At 40.3% G+C, this 17,817-nt stretch overlaps 1 protein-coding gene across 1 annotated transcript in view; it reads left to right on the forward strand.

The window, feature by feature from the left end:
* Positions 1-17,817, forward strand: part of PUM3 (pumilio RNA binding family member 3) — a 45,808-nt gene that overhangs the window by 5,669 nt on the left and 22,322 nt on the right. The window contains 9 exon segments of the mRNA XM_014520730.2: positions 1-47; positions 2,001-2,183; positions 6,543-6,678; positions 7,502-7,577; positions 9,170-9,263; positions 9,549-9,615; positions 11,797-11,971; positions 15,452-15,555; positions 16,732-16,810. The exon segment at positions 1-47 is cut by the window's left edge and continues 55 nt beyond it. Of these exon segments, the coding sequence (XP_014376216.2) occupies positions 1-47; positions 2,001-2,183; positions 6,543-6,678; positions 7,502-7,577; positions 9,170-9,263; positions 9,549-9,615; positions 11,797-11,971; positions 15,452-15,555; positions 16,732-16,810 (961 nt within the window).

Raw genomic sequence — 17,817 nt, forward strand, 5'->3', positions numbered from 1 at the left:
GAGTTGAAAATCACCACATGGAAAAAGCAAATTTAAAAAAGACAATGGTAAGACAGGAAGAATATTTTCAAAAATAGTTTTATTGGGGAAGTGAAGGATGTAGCATATAGTAATTTATAGTAATTTTATAAATTACGGTAATAGTATTATACATTTTATATAGGAAACGGTAATTCATTCAAGTGGGTTAATCGTGGTCAACAGGTTAAAAATACAGTGTGGAAATCAAGGAGCTGAAATAACAAAACAACATATTTGTGCATCTCCTTGATTCTGAATACGTGACTTAAAATACATGAGTGTAACATGTGAAAATATGCAAGTCCACACTTTCCCAGGCTGCCCCACAGACTGAAGGCACAGTCACTGCAGTCTCTGCTTAAGAGAGTCTTGCAAGTAGAATGAGCAAAGTTAGGATTAGGGTTTCTCATCTCACATTTGTCATCTTAACTCTTTTGCCTATTTATTGAGCATTATCATCAGATGGCACATGAATGTTTACAAAGTTGCTTTTATGTAGAAAAGGTATTTGTAGTTCAAATTAATATAAAAAGTTCCCAGGGCTGATAAAATACTGATTTAAACAGTAGTTTATTTTAAATTGGGTATTTTTGTTGTTTGAGTTTTTATTTTTAAATTTTAAACAGCTTTTTATTAAAAGCAAATGAGACAACACAATATTAATGGTGATTATTTAATGCCATTATATATGTATTACTTAACTAGCTATAAGCATTTAAATTTTAAAAAATGAGTTTAATGAGTGGCTGAGTTACAGGGTGGGTGCTTTTCTATGTAAAGGAGGCTAGGAAAAATATAACTTGAATTCAAGCTCTAGAAGTATATGCAGTTTGCCAAGTTCTGTAATAAGGGCTTTATTAGTAGTAAATGCAAAACATGCTTGTTTGTTTATTTAAAAGCATTTGAGATTATTTTGCTTGCTTAAAATTACATTTTATATCCTGTTTTGTGCTTGTAATGTCAGCAGTTGTAGTGCAGCTGCCTTAGCAAATATGAATTGCCTAATAAATAACCAGTATCATTCACCATTTTCTAATGGTGTTCAAATTAGAACAATAATGTAAAAGTGTAATCTCTAATCTAAAAACCTAATCTTTTTTTTTTTTTTAAATATTTTTAAATAAAAGTATAAAGTTCTCTCTCTATCTGTTATCCAGGAGGGTACAATGTACCAAGCATAATGTAAGAGACTTGGTTTTGTTGATTATAAGTATTAGAATATATAGATTTACAACCACTGAAGATGTACTATTCTTGGAAGTAATTTGAAGTACACTTTGAAACTTTGATTTAAAGCAATCTACCCTGAAAGATACTGACACAATTTGTATGTGAAATGTGTATGCATAGGTTGTCTCTCCATGAAAGTTATGCTCCCTGCCCCTATTTAAATTATGTTCTGATTCGTTATCATCCCTGTATAATGTAAGCAAACAATTTTGGTAATAGTTATTAGGGGTTTTCAGGAAATAAGCAACTCAAGAGTCCAATCTGTACAATTGGAAATGAGTTTCAAGGAAGATTAAGTGCTTAGTTGCTGCCAGTTTGTCTCATCACTTCAACATCTGTGGTATTCCAGTAGTGTGTTTACTTGATAACAGATGGCAAGCAATTGTGCTTTTAAAATGTATAGAAAATGGTTTTAATTAGGTGTTTACATGGGTATATGGGTATTGGGGTCTGATACTTCAGAATCCATGAATGTTTTCAATATAAGGTAGCTTTTTTTCTTCTTTTCTCCTGTGCTCCTGTCTTGTGCTCTAGAAAACTTAAGAGGAAACTAGGAGGGCAACTAAGGCTGTGCTATGAAATCTGTATTGGAAAGGTACAGGCATGCAAGTAGTTGTGTTATGTTACTCTGTGCAGCCTGGTTGTTATAAAATAATGAATATTTAAAATGTTCTGATGAAATTTTAAAATGTTTTCAGTTCTGTGATCATGTCTCCTTCATTCTGATCCTATTTTTGATTTTTGACTAGATTCAGGTCCTCCCCAGAAGTTTTGTAGCAAAGGGGACAAGGAGGGAAAGCCTAAGTTCATTAAGAAGAAATATGAGATAGGAAACAAAAAACCTGGTAAAGTTAGTAAGAATCAATTCAAGAGCAAACAGCAGCCAGAAAATCTCACTAAGAGGAGAAAACACCAGAAAGATAAAGAGGGTGGTGAGTAGTAGTAATAATAATAATGTGTTGGACTTTCTATGATGAACATATAATTTACTGCTTTTCAATAATGTACTTTGCATGCCTCCATTACACTGCAAAGATGCATGTAAAAACATTTATTACTAGATTTCATTGAAGTCTGAGGCCCTCCTTTAACTGCCTTGAACTGTGTAAAATTGTATAACAAACTTTTAAACTGTATGAATTGGTTGTTCTCTGTGGTCTAATGGCCATAGACATGAGTGACCAGGTATAATGCCAACACACCTACTGTGCAGAGAACCTTACAATAGGTAAGGTAATCCTGCATATTCTGTTCTACAGTAGATAGGCAATCCTATACATCCCAGAATCAGTGTATATGCAGTCAGCTTCCCCTGGAAACATGAGATGGCACTCAAAAAATATAGTAAGGTATTTTTTCTTCTTCCTCTGTTACCATCAGCTCCCCTACACTTGTCATATTAATAAAACTTGAATGCTAAAATGCTTCTCTGTAGAAAGACATTACACTTTTTTTGGGAGTAGTGTTGTTTCAGCCACTAAGTTATGACACAAATCGCATGAACCATGGTGGCTGTAATAGTGTTTTTGGAACTGTAACAAAGGCAGTCCACATGTTAACTAAACTTACTGGCTTCTTTCTTGGCATAATGTCACAAGATGTGACATGATGCTGTGTAATAAAGCATTTGACGGTCAAACTAAAGATGTGGGCTTTTTTTAATGTGGTTATTCTGTCAGATTTACTGGCAAGTTTTACATGGATCAGAAAAGGATCAGATCATATATGAAGTGGGTAATTTGGAGATGGTGTCCTCTTTAAAAGATAAATCTTGCTCAAGAATGCCATCTGCTGGTTAAAGCTTACATTAGTGTTGAACTATAGAAGCCTTGAACTTGTATTGTATTAAGACCATAGACTGCTTAAGATCAAAACATAAATTATGGACAAAAGTATGCTTGGAGCAAATTTGAAAGGGAAGAGGGAGCTGCTGCTCCAGACACTGTAACAGTTAAATATAGACAGTAGCAAAAGTGCTTCATCTTTAACCCTAAATGAAGCCGGGTTCAAGTTGGAGTGATTTGTAGCTCGCTTGTACCTCTACAGGCTTGGGCATACATAAGTTCTAGTGGAACAGCATGCCCTGGGGCAACAGCCCCCGCCGCCCCCCCTCCCCCTTTGGAAGCCAAACCAAGTACTGTATTTTCTCGAATAAAACGCAGCCCTGAATATAGTGCACCCTCTTTTTTAAAGATACCACAAAGGAAAAAAAGGTCTTGCCTTAGGTGAGTATCTTAGTCGCACCAGGTAGGGAGTTGAGCTTGTTGCTAGCCCTGTGCATCAGGAGAGCCCCACAGACTGATCTGGGCCTGTGGGTCTAAGGCCACGTGGTGAGCTATAGGAAAGAAAATATGGTATATGTTTGTCCGTGCCCTTTTTTAAACAAAGTATATTTATCTCCATTTATGCTGTTGGTCTTGGCTTGTAGCACTTTTTTACCAGTTAAAAAGAGATATCAATCTTGTGTTGACTTACAACATCTAAATTTTTGAACGTTTGTTTTTAAGTGTCTGGATAAGCACCTATATAGTGATAAAACTAGATGTCCATTTGCTTTAATAGTTTCATAACTTTAGTCCTGGTGACCTGAGAACTGCAGTTTTATTGTTGCTTCCTGGGGAAGGAACTGCAGTTCTTAATTTAAAGGATTGTCAAGATGGAGCTCATACATTATCACAAACGGTGTTGCTGAATTATTGTGTAAATATAGCTTTAAGACTTGTACATTAGCATTAACATTTTCTTCTTTCATTCTTACGGGGAATACACCTACTATATGAAAACTTTATAGTAATGGAAGTGTTAACATGAAGTTGCTTTAAGATTTTTATTTTTTTTTAGCTTGTATGAATGTTCAATCTCATTTATTCAAATTTGAGCTGTACTTCAGATATCACTAATTGTTGAACAAACTGACTGGCTTTCTGTTCACTCTTTTCTTTTTCATTCACTTATATGTAATTTTAAAAAAAACCCAAAGTCTTTAGTTGTTAATTTGTTCTGTGATGGGGAGAAATACCCTACCCTACCTTGTGCAAACTGAAAAAAGAAAGCTAGCATGTTGGTAAAGGTGTGGCTGAAGTGCCTGATAAATACCATTAAAGAATGGTTAAAAATAGAGCTTTTAAATTAATCCATTCTAAGGGAAGTTTAGTTTGATGGTACTAACTAGCATGTCTTGACTCCTGACTTTTTTTTCCCCACCCCCTCCTCACTACTGGGAATGATCTTGTATATAATTAGTTTTGCTAAGAGATGATTAAAACTAAAAGCAAACATTTAATCCATTTTTTTTCTATACCTTGAAGTTCATTTATTATATCTTTTTATATGAAGAGTTCTCTTCAATTTTATTGAGGTTGCTAAGCAGCTGTGTTTAGCTACTGTGTAACAAAAGATCCCATTTAATGAGTCTTGGTGAATAAAAGGATTAAGCTTACAAAAAGGCTTTTCATTTGAAATGGTAATAGGTAATTGCTAGGTGTTGTATTAAAATCTATCATTGAATTAATCTGTTGAAAGTATCGACCTACCTAAATACCTCCTTGAACAAATGCCAGAAAAATAAATTTGACAAGTTAATAGGGAGAAGACAGTTCAGAAAATTAGTTGTCTTTGTCATGGGGCCTTTGATCGCCACTTGATTAGTGCCTTTTGTTTCACTCTCCTGCCCCCCTTTTTAAATGTTTTAGTTTTTTAGTTACTTCCCTCCTAAAAAGAGGTAGCCCACAGCACTGGTCAGAGTTGTGTTGTGTAAGGTTTTGCAGCAGTACGTTTAAATCTTGTCCCAGATTTTTCTCTCTCTCTTAAAAGGCAGGAATCCTACCAGGCTTTACTTTATACCCTTATGCTTGCCTTGTTATCCAAGGCAATATAAAAATAAGTGCTTTTAAGTTGCACGCGCTTCTAAAAATTCAAGCCTGCCTTTGGATGAATGGCAGGAGTTGAGAGAGAAAGGAGTGTGTTGGACCCTATTTTGACTGAGTCAGTGGATAGACCATGAAGAGATGCCAGAATTAATCCAGTTAAAACATTCTGTCAAACTTTGCAGAAAAAAATCCTGAAGTATTCTTGCCCTTCTAGTATTGGATATCTCCTAAGTGGAAATTGCTAGTCATAAAAAGCAGGGGTGCACCGTTAGAGATTTTGGGGGCCGATACCGATATGCCCTTTAAATAAGTCGGCTATTGGCCAATACCAATCTGATATAGCTGCCAGCAGGCGGTAAGTCTGTTGTGGGAGGGGAGGGAAGGGTTGTGGGGGGCAGATCAACACCCCCTGCAGGGAGGGAAGGTGCAGGGGCAGGCACTGCCTAGCCGGGGTGCAGGCACAGGACACTGGTGCAGCTCGTGGGGTGGGGGCGGCTCCCTCCACTCTTGCACTGCCAGAGCTGATGCTGCGTGGGGCTTTTCTTGCTGGGGGCTGGACTTGGAGTAGGCTCTGGCAGTGCTGGGAGAAGGCTGCGGTCACCCCAGATTTCACTGCTGCCCAGTGCAGCCCTGGCTGAACACCCCACCAGTACCCAAGTCCTGGGAAAGGCTGCGGCAGGCAGTGGTGTGGGGCTGGGAGTGGAGCTGCGGTGAAATTTGGGGTGGCTGCAACCTCCTCCCAGCGCTGCCAGAGCCTGCTCTGAGCCCAGCTCCTGGTAAGAAAAGCCCCGCGTAGCATCAGCTCTGGCTTCACCCCACAGCTGCAGCCTGTGCCATGCCACAGATCCGGGAACATGTTCCCCTGCCCTCCTGGGGCGCAAGCATCTGCAGGAGCTGCCCCCACCTCATGAGACGTGCCTCCATCCCGCACCCCCTCCCTGCCCTGCCTGGGCAGTGCCTGCTCTTGCCCCCTTCCTCGCTGTGGCGGTTGTTGATCTGCCTCCCAGGCCCTTTCTGTCCCCTTCCCCTTCCAACTTACCAGCTGAAGGCAGCTCTCCATGCTGCCGGCTTTGCTCTGTGCTGTGCTGCGGGTCCGCGCAGCATGGGCATTTTCGGCCCCATCTGGCTGATATCTGATGTAGACAATTTTCTTTATATCGGTATGGATCCAATATTGCACCAATGTATCGGTGTACGTCTAAGAAGTGTTTAATTAGTATTGATACATTCAAATTAACTAGCTGGACAATATAGAATAGAGCCTTACCTAGTGTTGGTTATTATAGCATCACTGAATTCAGTGGCGCTACAGTGATTTATAACAGCTGTGGGTCTCCTTTTGTACCTCCCCCAAGGATGAACAAGAACCTCCCACAATTTTATTGACTATTACTGTACTGCAAACAGTGTTTCTGTCCTCAGGGCCAGTATCTAAGAAGCCTAAATGGAGTGACTTCAAAAAGAAAAAGAAGGAATTAAAACAGAGCAGACAACTTAATGACAATGCCAACTATGACACAATTGTGAAATCAAAGCAGATATGGGAAAGTATGAGAAGGTAATAATGGCTGTTTTCTGTCATGCAATTGTTTTCAGTCGGCACTCATTCAGTGGTTGCTCATTCTAGCTTGGTACCTTTGTAAAAGCATAGTTCCCCATTTGAATGCTATCATACATTCTATTATAATTCTGTGGAGGCTTTGCATACATTTTGGTAGATGAAGTAGAAATAGCTTTTGAGGCATCTGGGTGGATCATGTTTATTTATTCAAGTAACTGCAAGTTGGCATAAACATGGGAGGTTTTTTTTTAAATACAGTACTCCCAGACTGTGAATACCCTCAAGACCTACTGACCTGAGATTCAAATAGTTTTGTGGTGAGAAACCCACATTGGTTTTGTTGAGGCTCAGTATGAACAGATATGCCCAGGTGGGTCCTATTCTGCAACTGGGGCCATAACAGTAGAGAGCATCCTGCATGTGGTAGGAGTAGGCTCTTGGTGCAAAAAAATGATTAGCTGCAAAAGAGTAGTCTTGATTTTTGTTTCCCAGACTTTGTAACTTTTATCAAATGTGGTTGAAAGTTGTGATTTGACACTTTTGGGGGGTGGTTGGTGATCTTATTCTTTGAAACAGGTTAATAGTGGAAAGTAGTGGTGGTGATCTCTCCTTGCTCCTAGAATCTGGGAAATAGTGATCCAATTAACGCATCTCGCTAAGCTTTTCATAAATGGGTATCTAAATATGGACCTCCCTCTCTCTCTGCCTTCCAGCTTTCTTGTTCACAGCTTCTCATTACTTCTGTATCCTATATCAGCCCTCCACCAAAAAATAAGTTTCCCCACTTAAGTGTCTCCTATGTGTCTGCTTTGTTTTATAGGAAAAACTGTGACAGGGAGAAGCGAAAGAAACTGATGAATGAACTACAAAAGCTGGTTCGGGGGAAAATTAAAAGTGTACGGAAAATACAGTAAATGCAATTTAATTGAAATGGGCAAGTTAGTAAAGCCCCTCTTGAGAATGTAAATGTGTGTAGTGCTATGTATTAAGCAGCCCTTTGAACAACACAGTACAAGCCTGTTGGTCCAAAGGCTACAGGAGTGATTAGAAATATGTTGATTTAAAAAGGGAATGAAGGAAGAAGCACAGTTTGAAAAGGCTGAGCTGGGCTCTGAGTCTTTGAGAACAATTCTGTCAGCAAGGCTACTTGGCTAGCAAAGCCACTTTTGATCTAGCAAGAGCCCCAGTGGATATAGTTGAACCATGGTTAACTTGCAATTTCAGTTCATTAGAGTTGTACTTAGAATTGCAGGAACCTGCAAGCAAATAAAGGCTTTAAAAATATCCCTGCATAATATCACAATGCCTGTTTTTTAACTTTGTATCATAACTACAGTCTTTTATTTCTTTTGAGTGTACGTGTTTGCTGTGTGTTAGGGAAGTATAGTAAAATCCTGAGTTTCAAAACAAATTGAAATTGCGACTGAGTACTGCATGCTGCATTAGGTTAAATATTCTGATAACTTTTCTTTTGCTGAAGTGAAACTGCAACAACTCTCCCTCTCAGATTATCAAGAAAACAGAGTATATTTCCTGGGGCTCTCTCCATTCAGTAAAATAATATCACTGGGTGCATCTACACATGCTGTTAAGGTGTAGTGATAAACTCCAGAGCTGTTCTGTCTGGACTCGGCTATTCCCAGGCACTGCATCTACATGTAGACTTGGGACCTCAGTACTTTGAGCCAGGGCAGAGCAACCCTGGGCTGGCAGGTGGGGAGCGAGAGGGGCAGTCTGGGCTCCTAGTGGCAGAGAAGCTGGCTAGGTCATGAGGGTGCTAAAGTGTGGAGCCAGGTGGCAGGCAGTCACCTATACTTTAGCTAATTGGTCACGTGTATTAAGCTTCCATGCATTTAAAAACGGCTGTGGGATGCTTTAACTAAAGCTCATTTTTAAACCCACAGGCACTTATATACATGACACTGCAGCAATGCTAAAGCATTCTAATTGGAACGTGCCAGATCACATACATAGGCACCCACGCTGTGTCCTGGAATTCTGGTATTCCAGGATACAGTCTGGGTGAGGCAGCAAGAGCATCCTTGCATGGCAAAATAGCAGCAAGGCTTGGCCCTAGATCTTTGAAAGGAAGTAACTGTTTCTTCTTTACTGTAAATAGGTCTTTATGTAAGTTTCTGTAAATGTTGAAGAGAAGTAGGGGCCATGATTAACTTGTCTACTTGTTTTATTCCACCCTGCTTCTCTTCCAGTGAAGAAAAATCAGTTCCTCTGCTTAAGACATGCAGCCCAGTTTTGGAAAGCTGATTTATTTGGCGGGGGGAGGCGGGGAACGCTATGTGAGTAAATATGGTATGTTTGAAGGAGTACTGGAGCAAGAAAAGCTATCTTTGTCTTAAGTGGTTTGCTTTATAATTGGCATTTCAACATATGCACCACAGTAAAACTATACAGTTAAGAGTATGTACATTAATATCGCAGACCTTAGTGTTATATGAAAGGCCTGAGATGATTTTTATATCTTCTACAGCTGGCATTTGCTCATGACTCGACTAGAGTTATCCAGTGTTTCATTCAGTATGGCAATGACAAGCAAAGGCAGGAGATATTTGAAGAATTAAAAGGTACTTTTCCCCCTATTTACATTACATTTGTCTTGGAAGACATGCATTGTGTTCTGTTGTTTTAGCTTATCCCAGCACTCCAAAAATTCTGGCATTTTGTCTTCTGACGTGTGTGTGATTAATTTGTCAGGGAAAAAAAGTGTATAATTCCTGTTTTGGCATAACAGCTCACTGAGAAGTGGCTTTGGGCTTTGCTTGTAGATATGGAAACATGCATGTAGGTTTTTAAGGGGGCATGAAAATCAATCAGTCCTTTTCTTTTTTCCCCTTTTGTTTCCCCTGCAGAAAGTCTAGTAGAATTGAGCAAATCAAAGTATTCCAGAAACACTGTAAAGAAGTTTCTTATGTATGGGTGAGTACGAAGAAGTAAATCTGCTCTGATCTTTTTCTTGCTTGGCTGTGCATATTCCTCCTTGTTCCATAGTAATCTAGTGTATCATAAGCTAAAATAAATGGCTCTGGTCCAGCCTGTCCTGTCCCTTTTGAAACTCCTTGTATTGGGAATGAGGCAGGGAACCAGTTCAGTGCCCAGTTCTCTTGCTACAAAGTAGGCTCTCTATCTGTGAATAGCAAATAAAATACACTCATGCCCTTCCCTTGTGTGGTGGATAATAAATAGACCAGCAAAGACATGCCACTCAATTTCTCAAGGCTATAAAAATTATCCTGGAGGTTTTTTTTTTTTCCAATAGAGTTTTATCTGAGGTCTTTTAAAATAAATAGCCGTAGTGTCTAGGATATAAGCTGTTTTCTGTCCTGTCTTTACCTGACTTGCCCTGTATCAGCCTTCTATTACTTGTTCTAGTTCTTTTCCTTGCAGCTAGACCTGCCAGGTTTATGGAGCTTAGTTCTGTGTACTCCTCAGTATGTAGCCTTTAACCTTTCTGATTCTAACTGATTAGAGCTAAGAGAAAAACAAGGTGGAATACTAGATGCCCATGGGAATACAAATTTCAGCTGCTTAGGGAACTCAGGATCCAAGTAGCTAATATACCCCATCCTATGTATGCTCAGTCTACAGAGTTCCCTGCAGATATTTGTCTTATGCAGTTACTAATGCTTGAAGCAGCATTAATTGAGGGTAGCCTACTGCTGTCTGCTAGTGAGAAATCTTGAGGATTTTATTGATGGCATTCTAACTACCAAAAGCCTAAGCATTTGTTTTGAGCCAGATCCCTAGAGATGTTTTTCCCTCCGTGATTCTCCTGGCTCTTCCCATGAGCAGTGGGTGTATGCATTAGGCAGGCTTAGGCCTTTCCTGTATTACTGTGTTACAGGGCTGTCCCTGCAGTTGGGGGCGTGAATCGGGGTGACCTCCCCGGGCCCGGTGCTTTGGGGGCCCCACGGAGCTGGGCGGAGTGGCTGTGGTGACTCTGTGTTGTTGCCACCACCAGCTTCGCATCTGTCTGCTTGATTTTACGCCCCCCACCCCATGTTACACAAATTGCCAATTGCTTAAATTATAAGAGAGACTTTATAAAGGGGGATAAGGCAGAATGCCACGTTTATTGATTACATGAGTTAGACATTATCCATACAAACGCACAGAAAACACCATGCACACTATTACACACAGGCATGCATACACACAAAGCAATCGTTCTGTGCATACAGATAGACACCAGATAGTTACCAGCAGTAGTTGCTCAATGTTAACACAGGATGGCTGACCCCGTGTTCACTGAGTAGCTGAGATGGTGTAGCTGATGGTGGTGAGCTGGAGTGAGGTGAGAAGCCTGTCCTCTGGAAGAGAAGATTTCTTACCCAACTTGGCATCATTTGTGTTCTCCTTATATATGGTTTTTAGTCTCTGTTTTACTACTTGGGGTTTTTCCATGCTTAGTCTGTGTTTCTAGCATCTGCTTCGCATCTGTCTCTTTTTAATTTTACACTGAGGTCACTACAGTTGTAAAAGATGGGTCTCAGCCTTGAAGTTTTCTTGTTGCCCCCATGGCAGCATTTTTGCTTCTGTTATCTCCTTTGTGCCCTTAAGCTTCAAAGGGATTCTTCAGCCGTTTGTTAGTTAGTTGTTGGCTGGTGGATTACACCTCTGGCCTGTTATTGCTTACATAAACAATTACATCCTCTCTCCTTTTTTCATGCAAACTCCCATTCACTCTTCACTCACTCCTTGCCCATCTGTCTCTCTCATGCCCAGGGCATACAAAGTTCATTCATGTGTGTCAAGCTGGAAGCATCATAGAATATAGTCAAGCAGCTACCTTTTAAAAGACAGAAATCAAACTATTACATTCATGCTAGATTCAACTATACTAAAAAAAAAAAAAAAAAGTTTAACCAAATGCTACACCTGCACCGCTGCCATTAGCGGTGGCAGCTTCTTTGCATCCAGGGCACACAGGATCAGGGCAGGGGTAGGTCCCTGCACAAGCTGATTTGCCCCACACTCTACTCAGGTTGGCTCTGACTGTGTATATTGGCTTGTTAAATAAATACGTTTCTGAAAATAAAGTTAACATCATCTCTGTTTCTCTGTCAATTTCTTGCCTTTGTACTTTCATGCATGGAATAGAACGAAAGCACAAGTTGCAGAAATAATTAAAAGCTTTAAAGGTCAAGTGAGAAAAATGCTCCGCCATGCTGAAGCATCTGCTATAGTGGAGTACGCCTACAATGACAAAGCCATTTTGGAGCAAAGGATCATGCTGACGGAAGAACTCTATGGGAACACGTTCCAAGTTTACAAGGTATTGTTTCAGTACTTCATCTTGTTCTAATCTAAAAGACTTATTCATGTTGGTGTTGAGTCATTATTTACTATCCTTTTGCTAACATCTATGCCTTGAGTCACTCAGTTGCTACACAGTAATTTGAAGTATACAATAGTACATAGCATACTATAGTTTCCAGTATAAATTAGTGGAGATTTTTGCTTTCAGTTTGACTAAGTTTTTTGTTCTTTTTCAAGAGAGTGAAAGTTTGGGGCTGTAAAAATTCTTAAGATCCATCAGCACCTGGGTATGTGCTTTTTGGGCTTTCTTTGAAAATCCTAGCCCTTACTTCTGGTAACTGTCTTTCCTTTTCCCCCTTTGACACTAGCCATGGGGGTCCTCCCTTGCTACGCATGCAAATTTAAAGCTGGATAGAAACCAACTATAAAGTTATTACACATTTTCCAGCTCTGACCTTATAGCTGGATGGACTTTTTATGGCCTGATAGTTGCTTTGTATGTGTAGCTGGTAGTGCTGTGCAAAATTTCGCTGGCTGTTTTGTTTCAAGCTCGAAATAGCAAAATCAAAACAAAATGAAAGGCTTTGAAACAGCCTCGAAACGAAACAAGGGCAGTCGAAACATTTTGAAAGTTTCGAAACATTTCAAGTTTTGATGCTGGGCGGGCTTGCTTGCAGCTAAAGAGAAACTAAGGAGAGGAAGGGGGAAGTGGGGGGAAGGACTGCTCTGATACTGACTGTGTAGCTGGCCAGTGACTGTGATCCTTCTCTGAGGTTCCATCCAATCCCAGTGCTCTGGAGGAGGGACGGAGAAACAGCATAAAAGGCATTGTTTGAAGTGAGCTTTCTCTGTGCCTTCACACTTACAAGTGACATGAGTTTTGCTCTGAACAGTTTGAGGTGTTTCCCAGAAACCCTTGCACCCATCTCCTTGAAACATGGCAGGATTCCTGGCCTCAGAAGGGGCTACTATGCCTGCAAGTTTGTCATTTCTTGCCTGATTTAGATGAAAGTTATAGGCAGTTTCCTACTTTCCCCATTGTAGCCTACGGGCGAAACGTCAAAACAGTTTTGACGAGACGGAACAGCAGTTTCTAAATTAAATGAAACTCGAAACAAAACACTGTCCTGGTGAAATGGAAGTCGAAACAAAATGGTGCTGTTTCACACAGCCCTAGTAGCTGGTCTAAATGAATTGCACAATTATTTGAGTAATGTATGTAACGTGTAGAGGGGGCCTAAGTCCCCTAAAAGGCTACTTTTGTCACTTGTTTATTAACTTGTCCAGTAGGATGTTTGGAACATTCTTAGGTGAAAAAGCCTACCTTGAAGTAGTCAAACACCTAGAAAATATGTTGACAGAGATTTTTTGTATCCTGGTAGATGCAATAGTAGATCATTAAAAATATGCTTCTTGTGTTTGCTATTCCTGTGCATTCATATTTAACAACAAAGTATCTTGTATTTTTCCTTGATTGGGCATATTATTATTTTGTGTTACTAGAAAAATGTATGCCTTTGTAGAAAATCATAGTTCTTTCTGTGTCCTGATTTATATAGTTCTTTCTGGCAATAAAAGAACTTTAAGGGTGAGGGAATTCAAATTGATTTTTTTGGTTCAAAGAATCAATAATTGAGGACAGTTGTTTAACTGTTTTTGCTAAAGTTTCTTTGCAGCCATAATGGGCACTTTTACACATGCTGGGGGGGGAGGGGTGCAGCTCTTAATTAGTGGCTCTGAGAGCTGCTCTAATTAAAGTACTGTAGCATCTTGTGTATTAGTGTCCCTGTGCTTCAAAATGATGGTGGGGGTGCTTGAACTAAAGTTCACTTGAAATGCTTTAGTTTGAGCGCCCCCACCGTCGTTTTGAAGTGTGGGGGCGCTAATACACAAGATGCAGAGGCTGGCTGGAGCGTGGTAATTGCCACGCTTCAACAGGCTCAATTAATCAAGTCTGCTCCAACGCGCCGTAATTATAGTGTGTCGGAGCAGCCCCGAAGCACGTTTACAGGTGCTCATAAATGCAAGACTATTTATTTATTTATTTATTTATTTATTTATTTCAAAGCTTTGGTTTTATAATGAATTTATAGCAAACATCCTTAAAAAGCCTAGATATTCTTGTGCGGGCCGGGAGCGACCCGAGCCCTTTTCCATGCTGCACGCGGGCTGTGACCAGCAGCCCGGGCACGCCGGGTCGGAGAGGGAAGGCCGTCGAGCTGGAATTAGGCACAAACGCTTAGCGGTAGTTTTAAAGATTGTTTACTTACACCGAGATGGCAGTGGTGTAGGCTGGAAAACTTGCTTGAGTTGCAGTTACAGACAGACAACACAGACGGTCTCGTGGAGGTTGCTAGGCTCCACGGTGCAGAGCTCCAGATGCTCTGGGTGAACGAGCCACCAAAATTAGAATCGTAGGTACGTCTTATAAAAGTCGCGCTCGAAGACGGGAAGAGGTGGGCGGTGGATCAGGCCGCCAGGCTCCTCTGGATCTCACACGGGGTTTCTATTACCCTGCCGTGTACCCAGAGTCCCCACGAGATGGATGTGGAGTCCTCTTCGGCTTGGGCGGAAACCGCTTAAGCCTCTTATACGGCTAACAAGCCAATCGTTAGCCGCCACGTGTGAATAATTTAGCACTAGCCAATCACGGGGAACGGATTTGCATACCGGTGGCGGGAATTCTTTTGCACCGTGCATTCCTCTTGCAACGTGAGCAATGCACTCTGCAAAAGAAGTTGCAAAAAAGGCGGGAAACTTGTCCCTGCACCGGGGTTTTCCTCTGCAACAGGAAACTCTCCCGTGCAATGAAGCTGCAACTTGGCGGGGATAATTCTGGTGCTGAAGCGCACACAAAATCATGCCTTTGGGTCATGACAGTTCTATGAATTCAGTTTTTTTTCTTTTAACTAGATAGTGATCCATAGTAGAGCCTGTGACTAGATTAAGTTTCTAAAACTAGTTTTCATGGAAAAGATATTGGTGTAATGGGATAGATTGGACATCAAAAGGTGCTTACACTTGGTGGGTAAGTTCTTTGTCCTCCTTCCCCAGCCTTTTTGGATATGAAAGCAGTATTATACAAATGTGCTGCCATGCTTACCTCTGACCCCTTGAACTTTCAATGCATGGCAGTTTAAATGTTCCTTAATATGGTGCCTGACTGCCTGTAGTTAAATTACCTTTTAAGATTTCTTATTACGCCTGACCATCTCATAAGTTGTTAAGGACCTGTTCAGTAGCTTTGTATACTAATGACTACACTGAATTCATAGAAACTTTTTTTTTTTAATTCTGACTTATAATAATATCTTTTTAATATAATTGCTTCTATTGTGTTAAACATATTTAAAGAACCAACTTAGGTGAATGGAAACTCTTGAATATAGTGTTTGGGAGTCCTATTCCCCTTCCTACCCCATTTTGAATCCAAAATAAACTTTGCTTAAAACTCAGTAGGCCTAATAACACTTGATATGGGCTTTCTTTGTTTCAGTCACCAGTTCACTCAACACTGGATAAAGTGTTAGAAGCACAGCCTGAAAAGGAGGAGGCCATTTTAGATGAAATGAAACAGATTCTTACACCTATGGCACAAAAGTAAGGACCAAAATACATTTCTTAAAATGAGACAACCAACTGGGCAAAGTGTTTGGGTATATGTATTGTGGCAATCATTTTGTAGGAAATGCTGCTTTCTTTCTTGTGCAATTATGATGTTAACTCTAATGTGACTAACCTCTAGTACTTTCCAGAAGAAATTATAATGCAGTATTATGGAATACCATATTTTGTTACATATAACACACTCCAGAATAAAATTGCACCATGTTTTTGAAAAGTAGAATGAAGAAATAAAGATTTTTCCAGAGTTATGGCTGCATAGACCAAGGGCAGCCCCTAATCTTCAGTTAATCCGCCTTCCTTTTCCTGCTTAGCCTAACAGGACAAGCTAGCAGACATAAATTACTGTAAGGAAAGTTAGCTTGATCAAGACCACTGTAAAGGAGAGACCATCATTAACACATGTGGAGTGAAAAACAATGGTTCATTAAGTCAATTAACTCCTTCAGCTGATTGAATAGTAATAATGGGGCACTGTAGAGCAGGAATCAAAGCAGGATGCTTCTATCCAAAGCAGAAAATCAGTCTCCCACTTAATACGTGTATTCCAATTTGTAGGAAGCTGATTTGGGTGTGTGCAGGGAGGGTGAGACTACAGTACTTGTTGCATACCAGGCTATTAAGAGATGCTTCATGCACTGCAAATATCAGGTTTATTATTCTGCAGTCTCTATTTAAAAAAAAATATTTAGAATTAAGCAGCCAGGTATTCCTCAGGTATTTCTTTACAAAAGATTTTTGGGTAAGCCAATCCAGAGGTTTCCGAAAGAAGCACCTTGCTAGGTTTTCAAAAATGTGGGGGTTTTTTTTGTTTGTTTGTTTCTTTTGGTTAAATCCACATGCTGCAAAATAAACTTCTCCTTTTGTTTTGACCTTTATAAACATTAATAATACTTTATTGAGGATGATTGTTTACTGCTTCCATAGAGCTGATAGATTGCAGGCTCCTTTGCATCATGAGTCAACTACTTTAACTGAATAAACCCCATAAATATGCCAATATCTTAAGCATCATCAGACAGGAAGCTGCAAGCTAGTTGGGCTATAAGAAATCAAATATGTTTCAACAAGCTGCCTGATGCGTTACTTGAACATGACTAAAAAAGTTTCCAGTTAATTAAGTTTTCCTTCCCCTCCCTTTCAATAATATAGGGAGGCTGTGATAAAGCACACACTTGTTCATAAAGTATTTTTGGACTTCTTCATCCATGCTCTCCCAAAACAAAGATCTGTAAGTATTTCTGTGATGACTTTAATAAAAATGTTTTAATGATGTCCTGGGAGATGTAAACTACCACCTATAGTTTTAAGTGGTCAGCTGAGATAGCAAAGGTAAGATGGACCCTTGGCATGATAGATTTTTTTTTTCCTGGGTAGGTTGCTTGTATGCTGTGGCTAAGTTTTATCAAGTGATAGCAGCTCCTACCTTGTGAGAGAATTCAGTGCCATGGCTCTAATCCTCAGGGGATTTTCAAATAGGTTTTTATCTAGCTTTGTGTTAAAAGATATGCAAGTCTATCATTTCAGGAACATTCTCACCAGGGATCCTGGTTTTCTCTGTTTTTAAAAATCGCAAATTCTTTGATTAAAAACAATCCAAAATTCTTTTTTTAACCCCAAATCTGCATTTTTTTTTTTCCTACAATTTAAAACTAAACACCGTACACAAGTATGTATGTACATACAATAGGTATCAGTTGAACACGATGTTTTATTGATATGTTTGCAGTTTGGAAGCCTACCAGTGCCTCCATCATTATATTTATAATAATAAAATAAATTTTAAATACCTGTATATTTAGGCGTGCGTTTGTTTGTTTGTTTGTTTGTTTGTTTGTTTGTTAATCGTAGAAAGAGCTCCTCCTGCCCCTTCTTGCTCACAAGGACATGGGTCCAGTTGTGGCTGTCTTTGTCTTCCCTGTTTTGTGATGCTGAGCAGCCCTGATTTATCCCAGTGTCCTGCCCCTGCCATTGTCCCTGACTCACAAGCCACAGACACGTCCTCCCCAGCCCTGTCAATGCCCACTTGCTCTCGGGCCACAGCCCCCTGGCCCTGCCAGTGCCTCTTCCTTCCCACCTCCCCAGCCCTGTTGGAGGGAGCCTGCAACTGCCAGAGCTACGAGGCCAGGGCAAGGGCCCGCAGCCTCCTGCTTCCCACCAGCAGTACCTGGACCCCAGCTGCCACTTGTGGGAGGCTGCAGCTGGAGCAGAGCGTGGACCCTGGCTCCCCCTCCCTCA

This window comes from Alligator sinensis, unplaced genomic scaffold (genome assembly GCF_000455745.1).
Source record: "Alligator sinensis unplaced genomic scaffold, ASM45574v1 scaffold392_2, whole genome shotgun sequence".
Classification (NCBI taxonomy): domain Eukaryota; kingdom Metazoa; phylum Chordata; order Crocodylia; family Alligatoridae; genus Alligator; species Alligator sinensis.